This window comes from Strix uralensis, chromosome 2 (genome assembly GCF_047716275.1).
Source record: "Strix uralensis isolate ZFMK-TIS-50842 chromosome 2, bStrUra1, whole genome shotgun sequence".
Lineage (NCBI taxonomy): Eukaryota > Metazoa > Chordata > Aves > Strigiformes > Strigidae > Strix > Strix uralensis.
In genome coordinates, this window is record NC_133973.1 from 124,552,308 (window position 1) to 124,572,589 (window position 20,282).

General features: G+C 34.5%; 1 protein-coding gene across 6 annotated transcripts in view; it reads right to left on the bottom strand.

Annotated features, from left to right (window-relative positions):
• The window catches only part of CNTN5 (contactin 5), a 666,666-nt gene that overhangs the window by 226,043 nt on the left and 420,341 nt on the right, over positions 1-20,282 (bottom strand). For all 6 annotated transcript variants that reach the window (XR_012627723.1, XM_074860212.1, XM_074860211.1 and 3 more), the window contains one exon: positions 17,667-17,842. Coding sequence is in view for 5 of the 6 variants with exons in the window: in XM_074860212.1 (XP_074716313.1) it covers positions 17,667-17,842 (176 nt within the window). In the remaining variant the exon portion in view is untranslated. The remainder of the gene's footprint in view (positions 1-17,666; positions 17,843-20,282) is intronic.

Below are 20,282 nucleotides of genomic sequence, written 5' to 3' on the forward strand. Positions count from 1 at the left end.
AAAATAATATTCTTCTGTGTCCCCCAAATCTAGAACATGTTAGAGTTTGGGAGCACTTACATAAGTGGTAATCAGTTTTCTGCTTATATTTCAGTTATAAATGCTACAGACCTTTGGTATCTTACTCAAAGTTCTTGTGGGTAACAATCATTTGAAAACTAGATGACAGCTAAGAAGCTGTCCTAGGTAGTACTTTAGCATTATTTTGTTTAACAGTATATATACAGAAGATAGAAAAATCACCTAGCAAGAAGTTCAGTGTGAATATCCTGGAAGTGCCAGATCAGACCAAACACACTGTTTCAAAAAGGAACCAGGTTTTTTTGACAGTCTTACATTCTTCCAGGCAATTCTAGCTTCTGCACTTCATTGTAAAGTGTTTCCACTATTTTTCTTTAAATAAAATATATTGCAGTGCAATCTACTTATTGAGTCTGAGATTACCACAGTTCTTTCACACCTTCAACCCCTTTTTGTCTTAATGTGCATTTTTGAGATGAGAATGATGAGGTAGCATCTGCAAGAGTTTCCATGAAAAAGGAAAAGAAAAATACAATTTATGTAAACTAAAAGTGTTCTACTTTTACCAAATAAGCTATGCAAAGAACTGCATAAAAGTAAATAGAAGTTTTATAAATCAAACCTTAAGTGCCTAAATGCATTCCCATTTCAAGCAGTAATTTAAAGACTTGAAGCAGAAACATCGTCTTTGCAGCCATTATAATTCAAACACTGAAACTTGTAAACTTTTTATTATAGCCCTTTTTCAAAATGCTTATGCTTAATGTAAGAAAAAGTATTTTTACTTCTGGTAATCTGTGCTATCAGAGAAGTACCAACAGTGAATGTAATGTTGCTCCCTGTAGGTATGTTACTTGTAGGCTATGTCTATAAAATATAGAAAAATTACAATTTTTGTAATTACTTCAAACTTAATTTCAGGTATCATAACATGTAAATCTTTCCCAGCCTGAGTGTTTATTCACAAACTGATGTGCACCTCAGATAACTTATATGAAGTCAGTAAATGAGACCCTTCTAATGGCAAAACAACCCATGGATACAAATTCCAGATTGCATGTCCCATAGATGTGATAACACAGATCACATTGAGATGTGAGATGCTCACTAATGATTTAGTTTGGAAACAAATTCTGAAGATGTTGCCTGCTGGATTCTATCTCTGAAAATCAATGTCAATGCTTTCGTCTCTCTCCTTCACACAGAGACAATAATTATTATCGCTGAAGAGAGTGAAATGTCTTTAACATACAAATTACCTGTATTTAAATCTCTGCCTATTTATTTATTTTTACCAGAGTATTCCTAGGAATTTATGTTAGCAAATGACTCAAATGAAAAAAAAAAAAATCAAGTTTAGAGAATATGGATGCACAGGTAACCACAGTGAGAAGATATTTGGAAAAGCTTTTTCAAAAAGCCACCTTACTCATGTAAAACAACTTCTCTGATATATGTTTTCCCCTTTTTGAGTTGTACAGCAATTTTTTTTTTTTTTTTCAGTTCAGGATCAAAGTGTGATACTATTGTTTTACCCTCATTGTTTTATGAGAATGTGCTTTTCAGCTACTTTAAGATGTTGTTATAGCATTGGTTTATGTGTGCCAATATCGTGGTGCTCACAATGATCAGTATTTCAAAACCTCACAGGAGTTTGCAGCTCACAAACTGTTAATTCCCCGAAAGGTGACCCATTTTGTCAAACAAAATGACTGCCTGATTGAACTAACTCCAGTATAAATATTTCATCTCAGTATTAAGGTAGATTTGAGCAAAACCAGAATCAGAATCCTCTGGAATCTAAAACATTTACAAAATGAAGACTTATCTTCCAGCATATTGCAGCACTGACCTAGTTTGCATGTATTTTCATAGCAACTACAGATATATCAGTCTTTGCTTCAAAGATATCGATTGTAATTGCAATCTGGAAACAGGATCTGCTAAAATGGGTGAAAGCATTTTAAGACCATTAATAGAATCATAGAATCACAGAATCATAGAACTGTTTAGGTTGGAAAAGACCTTTATGATCATAAGAGTACAACATAGCACTGTCAAGTCCACCACTAAGCCATGTCCCTAAGTGGCACATCTACACTTCTTAAACACCTCCAGGGATGGTGACTCAACCACTTCCCTGGGCAGCCTGTTCCAATGATTGACAACACTTTCAGTGAAGAAATTTTTCCTAATCTCCAATCTAAACTTTCCCTGGCACAACTTGAGACCGTTTCCTCTTGTCCTATTGCTAGTTACTTGGGAGAAGAGACCAACTCCCACCTCGCTACAACCTTCTTTCAAGTAGTTGTGGAGTGATAAGGTCTCCCCTGAGCCTCCTTTTCTCCTGGTTAAACCACCCCGGCTCCCTCAGCTGCTCCTCATAAGACTTGTTAGTGAAATATAGTGAAAGAATTAGTGACAAATAGTGAAAGCATGAAGCTATATGACAGACATAATTTACAGATTTTTCAGCTGCTAAATCAGAAACAGTATTTCTTGCTTTTAGAAATCGTTTTGTTTGTGGTTTTTTACATCAGTGACTGATTCACTTGCCTTGACTGTTTTTCATTAACTGAGATAAGAATAAACAAGAACATATATGCAATGTCCTAGAAAATCCATCATATTTCAGGATACTCAATAACATTAAAATAAAAAAAGGAATAATACTTGGCAGCCTTGACTAACTGATGTAGACTGCTGAACACTGCCTTCATTACAATACACTGTCACAGGATGCTAGGCTCTAAATTAATAAAGACTGAAGACAAGAATTCTTTGTAACTACTGTGGAAAGATTGGCTATTTAAAAATAGAAACCATCTTGTATTTTACTGATCTCCATACATTTTTGTAGGAAGTAAAAGGACTGCAAAGCAAGCTTGTTAGATAGGGTTGTGAACAAATTATTGAATGTACAAAACAACTGATGTGAGGATTCATTATTATTTTCAAATAGAATGTCTCCTAGAAGATAAGATGAGCAATTTTAGGCACTGGTATATGTCTAAATATATTACCCAGAAAAACACATGTACTCTCAAAAAAATAATCTGTCTAGTAGGGATCTCTCCATCTTTCTCTGCATACCATGTAATCTTTTTACACAAACAATATGTTACTTTAGAAAATAACATATGACTGCCTTGAAAGTGAATGATAGGAGATCTACAGGAAAGATGGGGATGAACTCATCAGGGAGTGTAGTGATAAGATGAGGGGTAATGGTTTTAAACTGAAAGAGAGTAGGTTTAGATTAGATATAAGGAAGAAATTATTTCCCATGAGGGTGGTGAGACACTGGCACAGGTTGTCCAGAGAAGTTGTGGATGCCCCCTCCTGGAAAGTGTTCAAGACCAGGTTGGACGGGGCTTTGAGCAACCTGATCTAGTGGAAGGTGTCCCTGCCCATGGCAGGGGGGTTGGAACTAGATTATCTTTAAGGTCCCTTCATACTCAAACCATTCTATGATTCTATGATATGACTGTATCAAGTCTTTAAAATAAGCAATTTTCATTATTCTTATTACCTCAATTCAAAGAATCACAGAATATCTCGAGTTGGAAGGCACCCATAAGGATTACTGAGTCCAACACTCAGGATTTGTTTTATTTAAATTTATTTCAGTAAATATTTTATTTAAATAAAATAAGGTACTTGTGATGCTATGAAAGTAAACATTTGAATTTCATTCCCTTTCCTTCAGGTTTGAACAAATTTTATACATGCTTTAGATCTATGTCACTTAGGAATACTCAGCTGAGTTTGCTCCCAAATAATATGGGAATAATTTTATATGATAATTTACTGTCTTTCTTAAAAGGTCTTTGTAAAGCATGTTTCTTTTCACATTATTGGTCTGATACAAAGTTCATTTAAAACAGTCAGAGAATCCACAAATTTTGGGTCTGAATAGTTTTTCCATTGCCTCTTCCATTTCTAGTCTCCTTTACTCTACTCTCTTTTATGTAAATATTTTCCCTGGGGAAAATATATGTGCTATGGTCATCAGGTCAATACACTGAACAAGGATGATTTATTGGCTGTGGATCGGCTAGTTTAAGGAGAAGCTGTATGGAGAGCTTGGGATTGAAGAAAGGGAGGTAGTTTAGACAAAATAGCACTGCAACAGTGGCTGTTTCACTACAACTTCATCTGTGGCCTTACCTTCCTCATCAGATTATTTTCTTATAACTCCACTTCAACAGCTGTATAACTATAACAGGATATTAAAGACTTAGTGACATAGCTTTCAGAAAAAAAAAAAAAAAAAAAAAAAAGATCATTATAATGGTGTGTCGGTATTGTGTTTTGTAATTTTGCAAATTTATCAGTACAGGAACTTTTTGTAAGAACAGTCTTATGCACAAAAATAGTAACTTACGCTTTTTGTTTTGGCAATGCTGAGTCGAATTTTACCATATCTACATACATATTACATATATATGAGAATTGCATATATTTTTAGTATAATACGAAGCCAAATGTGAAGTATTCAAAATGCGGTCATAGAAATTATTTTACTTCACTATAATAGGATTTTCTTAATCAAGGTATACAAAACAATTTGACATTATTAAAAAAACATATTGTGAAAGATATAATTAAAATGATCAAATTTGTATTAAAAAAATATGAAGTGCTTAAACCTCCTGTGGAACTAGTATCTCAGTTTTTAAACATACTTTGGTCACATAGTACACAACTCTATACATTTCAGAGAACTTTGACCAAAATATGCAGCAAATATTTTAATCCTGAATGCAATCCCAGTACTTAGAATGAACTACTGGTGATTGTGTTTTGTAGGATAAAGTACTTAAAAGGATTGGCTCCTCTGTTGAGATTGGCACAAAGCAATCTCACATTGAGAATACTTAGTGTCTTTTGTACAGCTAGCTATGATTTTCTTACCAATATTCCAGTTCAACTTTTACATTGACAGATTGAATCTATGATGTTTCCCTTTTTTTTTTTTTTTTTTTTTTTTTAACAGATATGGTTTTAATGAGGTAACAACAGTTTTAAGAGTTAATTAAAAATTAAAAGAGGTGTCACTTCCCAATATCACATTAGTACACATTACCAGACCTTATATAACCAGCAGTGAAACAAACAAAGAAAAATCTTAAAAGAGTTCTTATCCATATTTGTGGTTTGTCATGGCTAATGATGATCATAAATCAGGATTTTCTATATTTCTTATGTGCCAGTTTAGATGGAGCAATAGCCTTTTATTTATAAACTGTAAAGAAACATAGTAGACAAGGACAGGAAATGGAGAAGACAGTAGCACAGTAAAATGGCAGTGGAATTCAGAGGATGTGACTCAGTAAAGGTTGTCTTAAATTCTCAAAATCTTGCAGTCACCAACCAAAACATGGGTTACAGTTAATCACTGTTACATTAATGCTGAATGAAGGAGATGGTTGAGACCTCATAGTAAAGAAAATGTTGATAAATGGCGAGTATTTAAGTAGAAATGCCTTTCCAGGCAGAAATTTATCCAAGGAGCACCAGTTTCATTATAGAGTGTTCTGCAGTAATGATTTAATAATTTAAAAGAGAAAGTACCAGCTGCTGAATTATCAGTAGAACTTCCTACTCAACCTACTCTAACTGTTTGCAATTCAAAACCTTGACCCACTTTGTTTATGAGAACTAATGGAGTATCAATTTAAGTTATTTAGCCTGAAGATATATAGAATTTTTCTAATTTAAAAAAAAAAAAAATAAATCCGTTCAGCCAATGGATATTTGTACTGTCAAGAAATCCATCCATTATTCTAAACACAACAGGTAGCAAATACTGTGATTAAGATGGCCAACACCTTCCATTAGAAGATCCTGTTTTAGTTACTCTCAGTTTTAGATAAAAAATAACTAAATATTCATTTACTCTCTTAAGGATGGAGAAGATTCTGGATGGAAAAAGCATGCTATAGGAGATATCAATTAAGGACAGGGAAGGAAACTGAGTTTAGGAGCCTGAAAGTTGGAAATGTGTGGTAGAGGAACTACAAGCAATGAAACAAAATGACCACATGGAGACTAAAAGAGAGCTAGAAAGATGTTACTATCCTTTTTAGTCAAATAGATGCTTTCAGTAAGGAAAATCCAAATGGGATCAGTAGCTAAATCAATAGTAGGAGAGAGATGAGAAACTAGATGCAGGGTTGAGATATGACTGATACAAAGGCTGAGAAAAAGACTGGTCAGAGTGATGAATAGGAAAGTGATCAGTTCTGGCTCTGCTAAGCACTTGGGAAAAGCAGCTCCTTATGAGCTCACGTACAGCTCCCCAAATTACTGGATATTTTACATTAATCTCTCATGTCTTAGTTTTTCATTTATAAAAAGGAGATAGTAATAACTATTCACTTCACAGAGACTTTGTAAAAATAAATGTATTAATGTTCATGAAGCACTTGGATGTTGTAGTGATGAGCACCATAAAAAGCTTTTGAGGAAATTAATTTTGTCTTCAGAGTAGTTTTGAATTAATGAAGGTGGGGGGCTGTGCACTGAACAATAGAAAATAGAACACTGTTCCGTAAGAGAGCAGTAATTTTTCTGTGACCTGAAAGAGTCTAGGGGGTCTAACGTGAAAAAAAAGAAGTGGTTGTGTGACAAATCTGTATTGTAGGACTCTTGCATGCAAGGCAAAATTCAGATTGCAAAGACAACGATAAATCCCTCATCCTGTAGCTTGGATATTTGACCTTGTAACTCTAATAAAATTCAGTGTAATATTTAATGTGTAGTTAGACACACAGTATATAAGTTTCTGACTTAGTGCATTGTCTTTTAATTAGTATGGTGTATGGAGTGGATAAGTGGGTGGGCTCAGGATTTACATATTTATAGAATCCTGAGGGCATTTTTACATATTTCCTTGCTTGATGAGATATAGGGTTGAAACCTAATTAAAGGGTTTGGTTTGGGTTTTTTATTGTTTAGTTGTGTGTGTGTTTGCATATGGAGACAGGTTACAATATGTTTTATAAAGAGGATTTGCTCCTTTTTATACATGTAACGTGATCTATGAAACCAGCTTCTGATATCTGACTTTTATAACCAGGACAGAAGAAATGACGAACTTCTGAGTCCTGGTATGCAGATGTAACATATCTACCAATCTCACTGAATTTAAGACTATCATGTTTGGGAACTTGACATTATCATCACATGGCAGTCATCAAAGGATGGTTTTAATGTTATCATTGTCACTGGTGAGAAATTATTCTTGGAGACTGTTTTGATTTTATCCTCAAAATAATTACAAGAAATGGTATGCAAAATGACAGTGATATTACTATGTTTATGACTTTGAGTGCAAAATATTACAAATAAAGTGTATAATTATTACAGTTGAGAATACAAATTCTATGTTGACAATACTTCCCATCTTTGTAGCATTAGATAATGTAATTAGTTTTATCATTGTTCTCCGAACACTAGTGAAAATATCAAGAACAAAGAACAACTTGGCCCTAGAACTGCACACTGTTCTGAAGTTATATCACTGAAGTACTACATTTTATTAATAGAAATCATGGATGTTGTAGAAGCCTCAGCTTTTATCAACTAGCATGTTTTAAGTGTGGATTTACTTTTACCATTCTTGTCTTCTTCCATCCCCAAACTGAATGCATATCTTTCTGTTTCTGGTATCTCTTACTTCATATAGAATCAGCTCTATAAGCTATTCTGTCCTTATGGAAAACCAAAAAAAAGGCAACCATTGAATTTGGGGTCATATGCAGATTTAACTTTGATTCTATCCCATTATCTTTTCTTATTAATTTTTATTAAGCTAACTAAAAATCTTAACTGTATTTCTTTTAATTTCCTTTGTCAGTCTAACTCAGCTTGCCTTCTGATAATTCTCACTTTATCCATATGTTTCACAACCTTCCAGATGTTGCTTTCTTTGATGATCCATCTCCCTCATTCATTCTAGGCTTTTCTTAAACTTAATACCTCTTCTGCAGTGTTATTAACTCAGCTAGAACTCAACTCTTTCCTATAAGTTTCCCCCCTGTGAGTTCCAAAAGTATTATCAAAAGTGACTCCACTGCTTTTATATTCAGTGCTGTACCTGAGTAGATCAGCTTAAATGCCCTGTCCACTTCTCTCTTTTTCCCTCCCAACCTTGTGTTGCTCTCTCCCTTGTGCTATCACAATCACAGAATCACAGAATCATTCAGGTTGGAAAGGACCCTTGGGATCATCGAGTCCAACCATCAGACCTACTCTACAAAGATGTGTGCACCTGTGTTTAGGGACAGAAGAATAACCTGTCAGACAAGTTTATTTCTCAACCAGATCAGGAGCCTGAGCTAGTTCTCAGGAAAGTCACAGTACAACTGTGTCAGGATAATGGAGGGAGCATAGTGAGGGCAGAAATGCCATGGTAGCACTGCAAATACCACGCAAGAAACTTCAAGTAAAACTACACCTTTAATTTGAAAGAAGGTAGAGTACTGCTCACCACAATCTGCAACACGTAAGGCTCTAAGTAGAGAGATGACATGATAATTGCAAAAAGTCAATCTGAGTTAGAACTTTCAAAGGAAATTTAGAAATTGTTATCTGGTCTTGGCACAAAATTCTCCTTCAGCCTATGAAAATTTTTCCTATTTAGTAATGCTACTCTTAATTATTGTCATCTATATTTAAATGCCAAGACTAATGGTTCATTAGCATGATAGATTAGAATGTGAAAGATAGGTAAGTAGGTTATAGGCAGGTTAAACACCAACCTTCCAGTCCTGCAGAGAAATGCACAATGTTAAAATGAGAACTCAGTAGATGTACTATGCAGCTTTAAATGACTGCTGTAATTACATTTCAAACTGTGTCTCCCTACATGGCTGATTTATATTAATGCTTCCACAGAACACAAAATAGAAAATGTATTGTGTAAAGTACGTTTTCAGAGTTAAAGACTGAGCAAAACTTAAACCTCAGAATACTTTTTTGGCACCAAAACTTACGCAGCAATAAATGAACTTGACAAGATTAATAAATCTCATTTCCATTTGAATACTTTGAAATAATCATAACTTTTTCAGTGTTTGATGGATATGAGGATCAATGAGGTTGAAGTTATGCCTATGTGCAATTCAAACGTGATGAGATAATAAATGTTGCTCAGTGGAGTAAACCAGAATTGATACCCTTTTCTGAAGCTAGTAACTTATAATGAGAATCAAATTTGCACTGTATCGATGTATAATCCCTAATTAGGGATCTGACCTCAACTTTTCCAGTTGCCTTCATTCTAATGCTACCATGCAAAAGAATAAGTTCTTCTGAGTTTCTGCTTTAGAGCTTCTTGAGTTTTGGCTCTCAACTTTGTCAAAATGCCCCTCTCAGGCTGAGGTAATGTGTGATTTCACCACAGAAGAGTCACATGGATGAAGTGAAGGAATGAGTTAGTTGTTTGTGAGGACACACAGAAAGTAATCAGCTTCTTTCAGGCGAACAAGGGAAATCTAATATTTTTGCCTTACAGAATATCTCTGGAACACAGTGCTGGTTAGTATGGTGTTCTCATGTCCTGAGTGTCACCCTACAGAAAGACTTCATGTGTAGCTGGGATTCTTCAGACATAGTCTTCTATATTAAGACGTCTGTCCCAAGTAATTTATAACTGAAACATCAAGATGCAGACTGAGAATTAAGGAAGGATGGATACAGAATACACTAAAATTTGAGTAGCTTTGTTTAGTGTTTTTTAGCATTAAAATTTTTCATCATTTTCTTCACATAGTAAAAGTAATAAAATTACATTATTTCATACAACTGTGGCGTGTCTGTTTTATATATTAAAGATGCAGTGTATGCATTTCCCCTAGTATGCTGAAGACTCTCAATTCAGGATACTCAGACTTTGTCTATAATTAAAAATATCGAGAAATACCCTCCTGTACTGGACTTTCATCACAGGCACTGTCACAGTGTTAGAAGTGCCCACGGGATGCTTTGGTGGGACCACAGCCTTCTCCAAGACAATGCTTGTCACATTTTGGGTGTTAACAGGAGTGACTAGGGGCCATTCCCAAAAAAATGGCTTAGAAGTAGTCTGTGTCTTGGAAGATAAAAGTGTTTAAAAGTATGGATGTGGACCTTTCCATATGATTTGTTCTCAGTGCTAAGGAATTTTAATTTACTAGCATAGACACAGAACCCCTTTTGGAGCTGACAAGATACTGATTCAAGGCAGCAGAGAGTAGATAAAAGAACTTCCCCACCCTCCTCTTGTCTTCAAGGAAAGAAAGCATTTGCTTTTGTAGATAGGAAAGAATTGGTTTTATCTCTCTTTAAGTGATCTAATACAGGGGCAAGGCAGTTGGTCTTTAAACGCTGATGTAGCAGTGGAAAAATAGAAACTGCAATTCTCAGACAGCTTCAAAAGCAGAAATAAAGGGACAGAAATACACATTGCAAGTCTACCAGAGCTCTTAGCTGCTTTTATGCTATTACAGACAAGTCACTGTAGATAGGATCAGCAGACCATTTTTGAAGACATGCTGCATGCTTTGTGCAGAAGGGGAGTTCCAGGAGACAAGGTGTGCATTTTTTTTCCTGAAGCTTTCTGTAGGTATCACTCCTAAATACAGTTGAACTCCCATAAGGTTTACTGTCTGGCAATACTCATTAATGGTCTGTTGGGAAATTTGAACAACCAATAAATATTCATTCATTTTGCCATTCTTGTCAGAAAGAGTGGATGATGTCTTCACAGTTTTAGGTCACCTCTCAAGTGTTGATTTCATTTATTTCCCCAGACTTTCTTTCAGACTTGGATGAAAGATTCATCTATGTAAGGCAAGGTTGAAGGCAGATTTTCATCAAAGATTCACCATAGCCACAATGATGAACCCAGATCTATCTTTCCAAGAGGAAAGATTCTTTGACAACCGCTGGATAAAAGGAGTTCTGCTATTTTTAAGGCATGAAATTTATTATTCTAAGTTATTTATTCACTTTAAAAAAGAAAGGATCAAGAAATGGATGGCAGAAGGCTTAATTAAACCTATTATGTGTCTGTTATGATGACATTATGGTAACAGATCCATGCAGACTGTTTCAACACTTACTTTAGAAATTGTCATCTTTAACGACAACAAAGAGTTCAAGCATATGCTTAATTTTAAGCATATACATCATCCCATCAACTTCAAAAAGATTATGCAAATATTTTAAGATGAAGTATTTCATTAGACTAGGGCCGAACTTCTTATCATCTTGCACCATTGAACTTAGTTGTATAAGCTGAATGTTTCTATAAACAAGAAAGTATCACTCCATCTAAAATTTAAATAACTTGGTTTTTCAAAGTTGAAATGAAACAAAAAGTTCTAATTTGACTCAAAGCTTTTTTTTTTTCACTATTTTTGTATGAAAAAAATACATATCTTTCAGTTTAAAATTCTGATTCTCTTAACAAAAGAAAGGGAAAAAAAAAAAAAAAGATTTGCAGAATTGTAAAATAGTTATGTGCAAGTGGTTTGAACATTTATGTGGGAAAATGGCCTGGGGGGTTGATCCAAGTCCTACAGTCACTGAAGACCTTAGCCTTGAAATCTTGTTTTTGTAAGAAAGATGTCACAATCTTTCCTTGTGGAATTGTCCCACCTTGCACAAATACATAATGGAAGAGATACGAAGCTGAGTCTCCACATCCGAACTAGAAGTCAAATCCCTTCCTTCAGTAAGATAATACAATTTCCTTGGTCTTCATTTAGCTGAAACTCTTTGTGCAGTGTGACATAAATTCATATTCAACTCAGGCTCACTGAATTATATTCTTCAATTAATAAATTATTTGTGAATAAAATGCAACAAGTCTTATATAAAATTAACTTTTCTTGTCATGTGCAGCTAGTTTGCAGATGTATCTTAAGCAGCAACTTGAATTTATGCAGAAAAAATATGAAAGTTTTATAGTGAAAATCACTATTGTAGCTGTAGATATTCTTGACCAACATAGTAATGTTCCTCACATTGCTGTGACGGTTTCAGAGCAATGCAATGCACAACTTCGGTTGTATTACAGGATGATCAGGGATATCTTTAAAAATGAAAGTATGACTAGTTGCATTCTGATTTCCTTTACCACTTCAGCTTGTTCTCATCTTTCTTTTATAGTATTTAATACTGTTTAGTTTTGTATGGTTTAGAAGAAAATGTTGATACTGTAATGTGATCAAACATTTTGCATATTCTGGAATTAACACGAGAAATAAAGTTTTTTCTCATATCCAGAGGGTTGTATTTAATCAACTCTTTACAAATTAATACTAGGATATTATGGAGCAAATCCAACAAGATATCCAGGAAGCATGATGTCAAGAAAGAAAACGTGGATCATTGAGCTCATTTATTAGGAGGTGAATTCACTAACAGGCTGTCAGGACTGTGCCATGATGGAGTGGGCAGTGCATAGGCTGTCTCCCCAGAAAACTATTGGTTTATATGTCTTCATCATGGCTGGCTTCTTATTTTGTACATCACTACACAGTCATGGTAGTTTATCAGTTGGAAAAAACATTTAAATTATATCTAATCAATAGCCCTCTCTGTAGATTAAATGATAAAATAGGCTTATTTTTTTTAAAAAAGGAAAATTATACAAATAAACCAGTAACAATCAGATTAATAAAATTCCAGTGAGGAGTTACATAAATAACATGTGAGAATTTATTTCCCTCTATCACTTCTCTGTTTTTTTTAGCCCAGGCTGCAAACATCACAGAGATGGTAGGCTTATGAAAGGTTGAATAATCCACAGGTAGAGAAAAGCTATTTTGTTTTATGACATAATGGAATGCAGAGATTCTACATGTGGCAAAGTTAAGCATAAAATACATTCACTGCTGCAGCCAAAGTTGTAGCCCACTGTTCCAAAGAGAGGCTATAGAAACCAGCACAGAATTATGCAGCTGTTGTGCAGGAAGGCAGGTAGATTTAGTCAATTTGGAATCTGTATTTTTTTCAATTTCCCCATCAGGTTCAAGTCACTTATTTTCATGTACAGATGCCAAAATGTAGCCAACATTGAGAAATTAATATTAAAGTTTAATTTTTAAATCCTCCCTTTAGGTTACACAAATTTCTAACAACAGAAATGAGAGGATATAAGAGACCAAAATAATACCATCTAACAATGTATGTGTGCTTAGTGCGTAAGTTACTTCATAAAACTTTTACATTTTGTTATTAAGTTTCATATCCTCAAAACACTTTTGATGTTATGCACTTCTTTAAAATTACTAGGTGTTCAACAAAGTTGGGTTTCTGCTTGCAGCAACTATAAGTTTGCTACAGTTTCTTTATTTGACTGATGCGCTTGCCTTTTTATACACATACATTTTTTCTTAATGCAGTAAAAACTTAATCTAGAATAACTATCTTTCCCTTTTCTATTTTCATTTACTGCAGAGTCTTTGAAGATGGGTTTGGGATTTGAATAACTCTTCCACAGAGCTAGCCAGAACAACAAAATTCATTAACGTTAAGATGGGCTAAAGGAATTCAGTAATTATTCCTCTAATGCTCTTATATATTAATGAGCTGATTACAATCCTGTTAAGAAAACAATATACTTTGTATATGAACTATTCCTTGTGATTGTGAAGTAGAAATGACACTTGAAGCTATAGGAGACTGATAGCGTTTTATCTTTTTAACAACCTGCCATGAGCGAACTTCTGAAATGTGACTTTAAACATGATTTTTGTGATCAAGAATTTGGATTGTCTTGACATTTTGTTGGTGTTATCTTTGGGCTTTTTTTCCCCCCAGTTTTTCTTCATAAAATTCTATTGAAGACAAAAGAAATTCCTGGCAAATATTTACTTTTATTGAAAAATATATTTTTCTTTATTTTCTGTTACAGCGTGGGGTTTTTTTATCTTTTTTTTTTTTCTTACTTTCTTAACATAAAACAGCATAAACCTTGGGCATGAGAGATCATAAGAATTGCAAAGAAGAAAAAAGAGGAGAATTTTTTTCTGTATTTAAATCTTCATAAGTATTTGCTGTAATAGTTTAAAATTTTGAGCAGACCATTAACGGCACATAACTGGTCTTTTCACTTTGCTCCATAAAAATAACCAGTGATACAGGAGGCTATTTCAAAAGTTATATCTGTAAACATGTATAAAATAATGTTCATTTTATATCTCTTTCAAATCCAAAGGCATAAATATTTCAAAGTCTTATTTTAATTATGCACACATATGCAAATGATATAGTACATAAACATTTATATTTGTAATGCATCACCAGTGCTGAACTACATGATAATAACCATAGTAACTGGGCTTTTGGCCACCCGGTTGTGAGAAAATGAAGAGCCAATGCAATAAACATGCTCTTCTTTTTCAAGTTTCATGATATTTTGCTAAAGCACATTACAGCACATGCTTTTTCCTGTAAGACAGTGTCAAAGGCCTTGTTTAATAGACCTTGTTTAATAGAATTGAGCTGTATGCCATTTTCCTCTTTAATTAGAACAACAACTCTTCAAGCTGTACAAACCATGCATTCACAGCAGTACAAACCATGCATTCAAGCAAGTCCATGAACTTAATTTTTAAATTTTTTCTGTGAAAGTGGTAAGTTTTTAAGCTTCGGGAATCCATGGCTTTCAGTGAAAAAAGGGAATTTGCATGCCATAATGTGTAGCTTTGTATCTCATAATCAGAAATGCCTTGGTTTATCCTTGGGATTATAAATTACCCTTCAAGACATTAGAGCTCAGTAAAATTGCAAGGCACCAATTACTTTAATTACTTTTAAGGTTAGGACCTTTCCTTACAAAAATCTTTTACAATGCTTTACTTTCTGTGTTACTGAAAATAATTGGAGACATGCAAGACAGCTGTTAACAAGCAATACTTTAAAATGTCTTACTTCAACTACACTGAAATTTTATCTTACAGTATTTCATCCAAGAATGACATTTTAAAAATTCCTATATTTATTTCGGGGAAATGTAAGCTAATCTTTGTCTAGTCCATCTCTACCTATAATGCTTTAGAGCTCAATGATAATTACTGAATGAACATAGTATAATCTAAAGACCTTTTAAATGTATACTACATCACCCAAGGTTGTTCTTAGGTAATTAATGAAGTTAAATGCAAGAAAAAGTTATTAATAAATGAGATGTTATATATTACTTGGCTAAAATATCTTAATGTGGAAAATTTCCTAATTTATTTCAGAAAGATTGTGATTACACTTCAGAAGTTTTTCCAGATATGAAGGGTTCTCCAAAATACGTTTTAAATCATAGAACCATCCTTCATGCTGTAAAGTAAAGATCTTCCCATTAAACATCTGAAAAACACATCACTTTCCTAAAGGAAATAAAGAGTATTAGCAATCTGGGGACCAGTGTAAACTTCATATCACCCAAGATATCAGGATGAAAATATTCCATTTGTTGTTTCAAGAAAATTTATCTGAACTTCCTGGTCAAATTCAGGACAGTGTCTTAGATATTTTAAAGCTCAAATCACAATGAAAAATCTTTATTTTAAATTTACTTTGGATCTGACTTCCTAAAACATTTCTGTGATATCAGGTTCTGATAGCTTGCTATCAATTTACAGTATGGTGACACCAATTTATACTGTGAGTTGCTGCATGATGCAAATATTGTTTCAACAGGAAAACATCAGCCATTTAAGATCAGGGATTTGAAGCACTAAATGAAGAGTGGAAGAGAGTGTCATGCTACACAGAAGTTAAACTACAAATACACATTGAACTTGAAATTGCTCTTGTGAAGGGGTTGCTCTCAAACTTCTAAAAGAACTTCAACCCGTTATGACTCTTTACCCTTTTTAAAGGTTTCTGTGTGCTTATAACAGCCTCTTCTCTCTCACAAGCTCTGCAGCATTGTTTCCTACACCTCAGTGCTTCCAGCTAGCACTCCTCCATTAACCTTGCCTGAGAAACTTTCATCACAATTCCCAAATAAAATACTTCAATGAACAGAAATCACATTCAAGCCATTGTAGTATAACAACTTTGATACCCGCAAAAGCAGGTGTGCAAGCTAATAATAATTTCAAAATCCAATAAAAATAAACCCACCAAACCCAACCTCTTCTTTCTTAGTCTTTTGTTTCACAACCTTATCTAAATTTATTTGACTAGAGGAGATAATATTGTAACTAGAAGTACATGGGGTCCTGAATGAACTGTGGATGTAGCTACTGAAATTTATAAGCCTTCCGTTGTTTGAACTCCAGCTCTCACTTTCTCTGTATTTTTTTCCAGCTGGAGGTTAAATGGCCAGCCATGTTCCTGAAATGAGAATAGAATTCTGAGGTTCAGAGCCCTGGAACTATCTACATTTACCAGCTGTCAGGTTCCCTAACCAAGTGATTTGTTTTATGATAATTTTCTTGTCTAAAAGATAAAATGTAACAATTTTCTGAGCTACTTTTAAGACTGCTGTGCAATAACACTACGATGTTTAGAGTCAAACATCAGTATTGCTCCCAGCTCAGAAGTAGGAGAATACTGCCATGATCTTGCTAAAGAATACTTTGACATGATCTGTAGCAGATAAGACTAGAGCTATAGATTTGAGAGGTCTGACTTTACCAGGGAGGGGTGGATTAAGGGAGAATCTCAGACCCCACACTATCTCTGCTGAGTTCTGCACACCACCAGATGTGTTATTAGACACATATGTACGCAACTTGTTCTTAACCCCACTGTTTTCCAGTAGTGGCTACATGAAGATCTGCCTCATGTTTCATGGTAATGTCCTATTTTCAGCAGGATCTGAGAAATTAGGATGGAGTTCTTTTTACATCCCTGCCTCTTAAAAACCCTTCATGGTAGGATTTACCTAGATAAAGCACTAAAATGGTTGTTTTCCTGTAAAGTGCTGAATGGAAGTCAGAGTTGGAGGTAGAATATCTGAAATTCTGGGCCTGTTTTTCCTGATAGTATGTTTGAAAAAGAGCAGGCTATAGATAGACCATAGCTACTCAGGATCATGAATTGTTGATAGCTTCTGGAAAGTATATTGTAGTGAATGATTTCAAAAGCTATGACATTTTCAGTTTCCATTAACAACTACAAAAAAAAAAAATCTCAGTCTCATAATGCATGAATGTATGCATGATATGTATGCATAAACATGGACGTAAAACATATATTTATATACATATATACATACAAAACTATGCTCACACACACATAGTTATAGGTGCAGACTATCCTACAGATATAGGCAGTTTATCCCACTCTATTCCTAAGTTTACAGTTCTTTCTCTCCTGCCCAGGTAGTGTGGCACAATGATACGTTTCAGGAAACTAGCAATGAGTGAAATGTATCATTGCAGAGTATTCAAGTACATCATTAAAGGATAGCATTTGGGATTATGTAGTAGAGTTATTTTCCCTGATAGTTGGTTCTATCTTAACAGTAAAAACACAGAAACCCACTCTTTCCTACTAAGTATTTAATTTCTAATTTTGAGATCCTAGCCCAAAAAGTCAGTGGACAATGCAATTTGTATAATGTATTCCAATTATAATTTAGAGCCTTATCAAGCATTGTAAAGATCTGATTTATCTATGTTAAAAAAATTGTTACTCACATGCAAACTGAAGAACAGCCTCTCTGCTTAAAATACTGCCAAACATGTTGGTGGTTAAACACTGATACTGTCCAGAATCCTTCATTTCACTGGGGTTGTTGATAAGCAAACTTCCTTCTATTAAACTGAAGCGATAATCACTTTCAATGTCGATTTCAGTTCCATTTCGAAGCCATCTTAGGAAGAGAAAAAGAAACTACTTGAGCATTTTACGGCCAAAGGAAGGCATGAAGCTTAGTATACAGAACCTGACAGCCTCAGTTGTAAGGATGACAGACACTCAAAGATATCCTGTGCATTAACCCATTACTTTGGCAAAGCTTTGAATGGAGACATTCCACAACACATGCCTGACAAAAGCTAAGTTTCTCTGAAAAAAACCACAAAAAACCAGATCTTCAGCCCCTGAAAAAAAAGCATATTCTTTGTTTTGCATATGCTGAATCAAATTAGGTACCATCTTTTTTTTCCTTTTTTTTCCCCCTGAAAAGTTGTTGTCCACAAAGACTCCAGACTTGAAACCATTATAGTAGATGCATCCTTTATGTCAAAAATAGGACTTTTACTGTGCTTATAAAGTTTTAATTCATCACCTATAATTAAAACCCTAGGCCCAGATGAGCTTAGAGTTAGCAGAGCTGAGTTTGCACTGCATGAGAGCAAGGAACCTTTCTTTTCTATTCTTTCTGCATTTGATCTTCTGGGCTCAAGAAATAGAGAAACCTGATTTAAATACAGAAATCATGTATGAATGTGCAGAGCAGGGAGGTAGATTGACTTATGTAGGCTGTTGTGAAAAAAAGGATATTGGCAATGGACATAGGCAAAATAATACCAGCTGGATCCATATACACAAAATTCAGAGAAGACTGGGACAGGAGAACCTGGAATTAGCTGGTAGCTGGTCAAGGGTAATGCCTGGCATCTACCAGGTAAATGGAAACTAAGATCAGATGGGGAGTTGGCAGAGGGAATGCTAAGTTTGAGAGGTGTTTGGGAGTGAAATGAGAAGTCCGAACATTAAACACAGGGATGGGAGTGAAGAAAATGTGGAAAAAGCCAGGGTGTAGAAAACGTATTAGAAAGTATCACATCTGAGCCAAAACATTGAATAATTCCTGAATGAACACTTCTTTTTCTGAGGTTTCAGAAGTAACTTAAGAGTCTCATAATTATTCTGCTGTGTAAGTGGGTTGTGGGGTTGGGTTTTTTTTCCCTTTGATATTCTTTGCCAAAAAGCCTCACCCCTCTCACTCATCTCCAAGGACTGGAACAACAAACCCTGCAATAGTCCACTGGCTGCAAGAGAAAAGATTTTGTGTGGTAGACTAATAGACTCCAGCACTCTGGAATAACCTCTGAGGGGATGCAATATCTCAAACAATAATAGTTCACATAGGAAGACTTTTTAGATTTGTTTTTGTGTCAAACTGTATAGAACATGAAATTGTTAAAAGAATGCAAAGAAGAGATAAGCAGTGTAAACAGGTATGGCACAGCTATTATGATGCACAGATATTTCCTTCATTGCTAGTCCGCAGTCATTCTGCAATTTCAAAGTTGCCTCAGGAAATTGCCAGGCATTTCCCAGTTTTGCCAGAGTTCATCAAAGACTGGAAGAACTTGGCAACATCCAGACTCCAGAGGCAATTTTAATGAAGCAAAATGATTATCATTTCACTCTATCTTGTTAACATTCATGGTGAATGAGGTACAGACAGCAGAATTCAGCTGAAGTAACTCTGAATTTTCCTTAATCTAAAGGTCAGAATTGCCAGAATTAAGATGAACTGTGAAACTATTATTTGCCCGTTTTTCATGACTGGACTTTTGATAGCAGAGGACTGTTGCTTCGTTTAATGTAAGGAATGAAACACTGTTGACAACAGCTTTATATTACAAAGGATATTAGGGAAATGTCTGCAGGATCCACTACATTTTAAAGAAATTCATATATAGTAGAGCTAAAAAGAAGAGGAACTTTTCATTTGGAAAAATTTATTAAAGATTAAATATTTTGAAGGAAATAATAATGAAAATTAACTTTTACATATATATATATTCATATATATATATAAAAAATCAGAATTAATTGACCCAGAAATGATAGAAGATCTATATAAGGAAAAAGTCAAAATTACATATTTAGGCATTTTCAAATAAGAACTGACACAAAATTAAATTAGCTTTAATTAGCTTTCTTCACTTAGTTTCATTTTCAGTTAAATTCAATGCAAAAATATGTTTTTGTAATGCTGCCCCAAAATTTTGGATCTTGATGGCTGCCTGCCTATATATCTTGGGGTCTATCCTGAATGACTGTATTCCTCTAATATAATCCAAGCACATTAGAGGAAAAGCAACACTGAATTGTGTGATAAACTTTCTTCTAGGTACCCTGACTGATTTAGGAGGACAGAAACTCAAATATAATAAGTAAAAGTAACGAGCTGATTGGGGAAAATCAGCTACATTTTTTTCTTGAAGGCAACTGACAGATAATATTTCAAAACATTCTAACTTGGCTTAAGCAGACAGAAAGTAATTTTAAAAACTTTTTTCAACTGCCTTTTCTATCAGGAAATTATAATGACAAAAAGTTTCTAACCAGCGTAT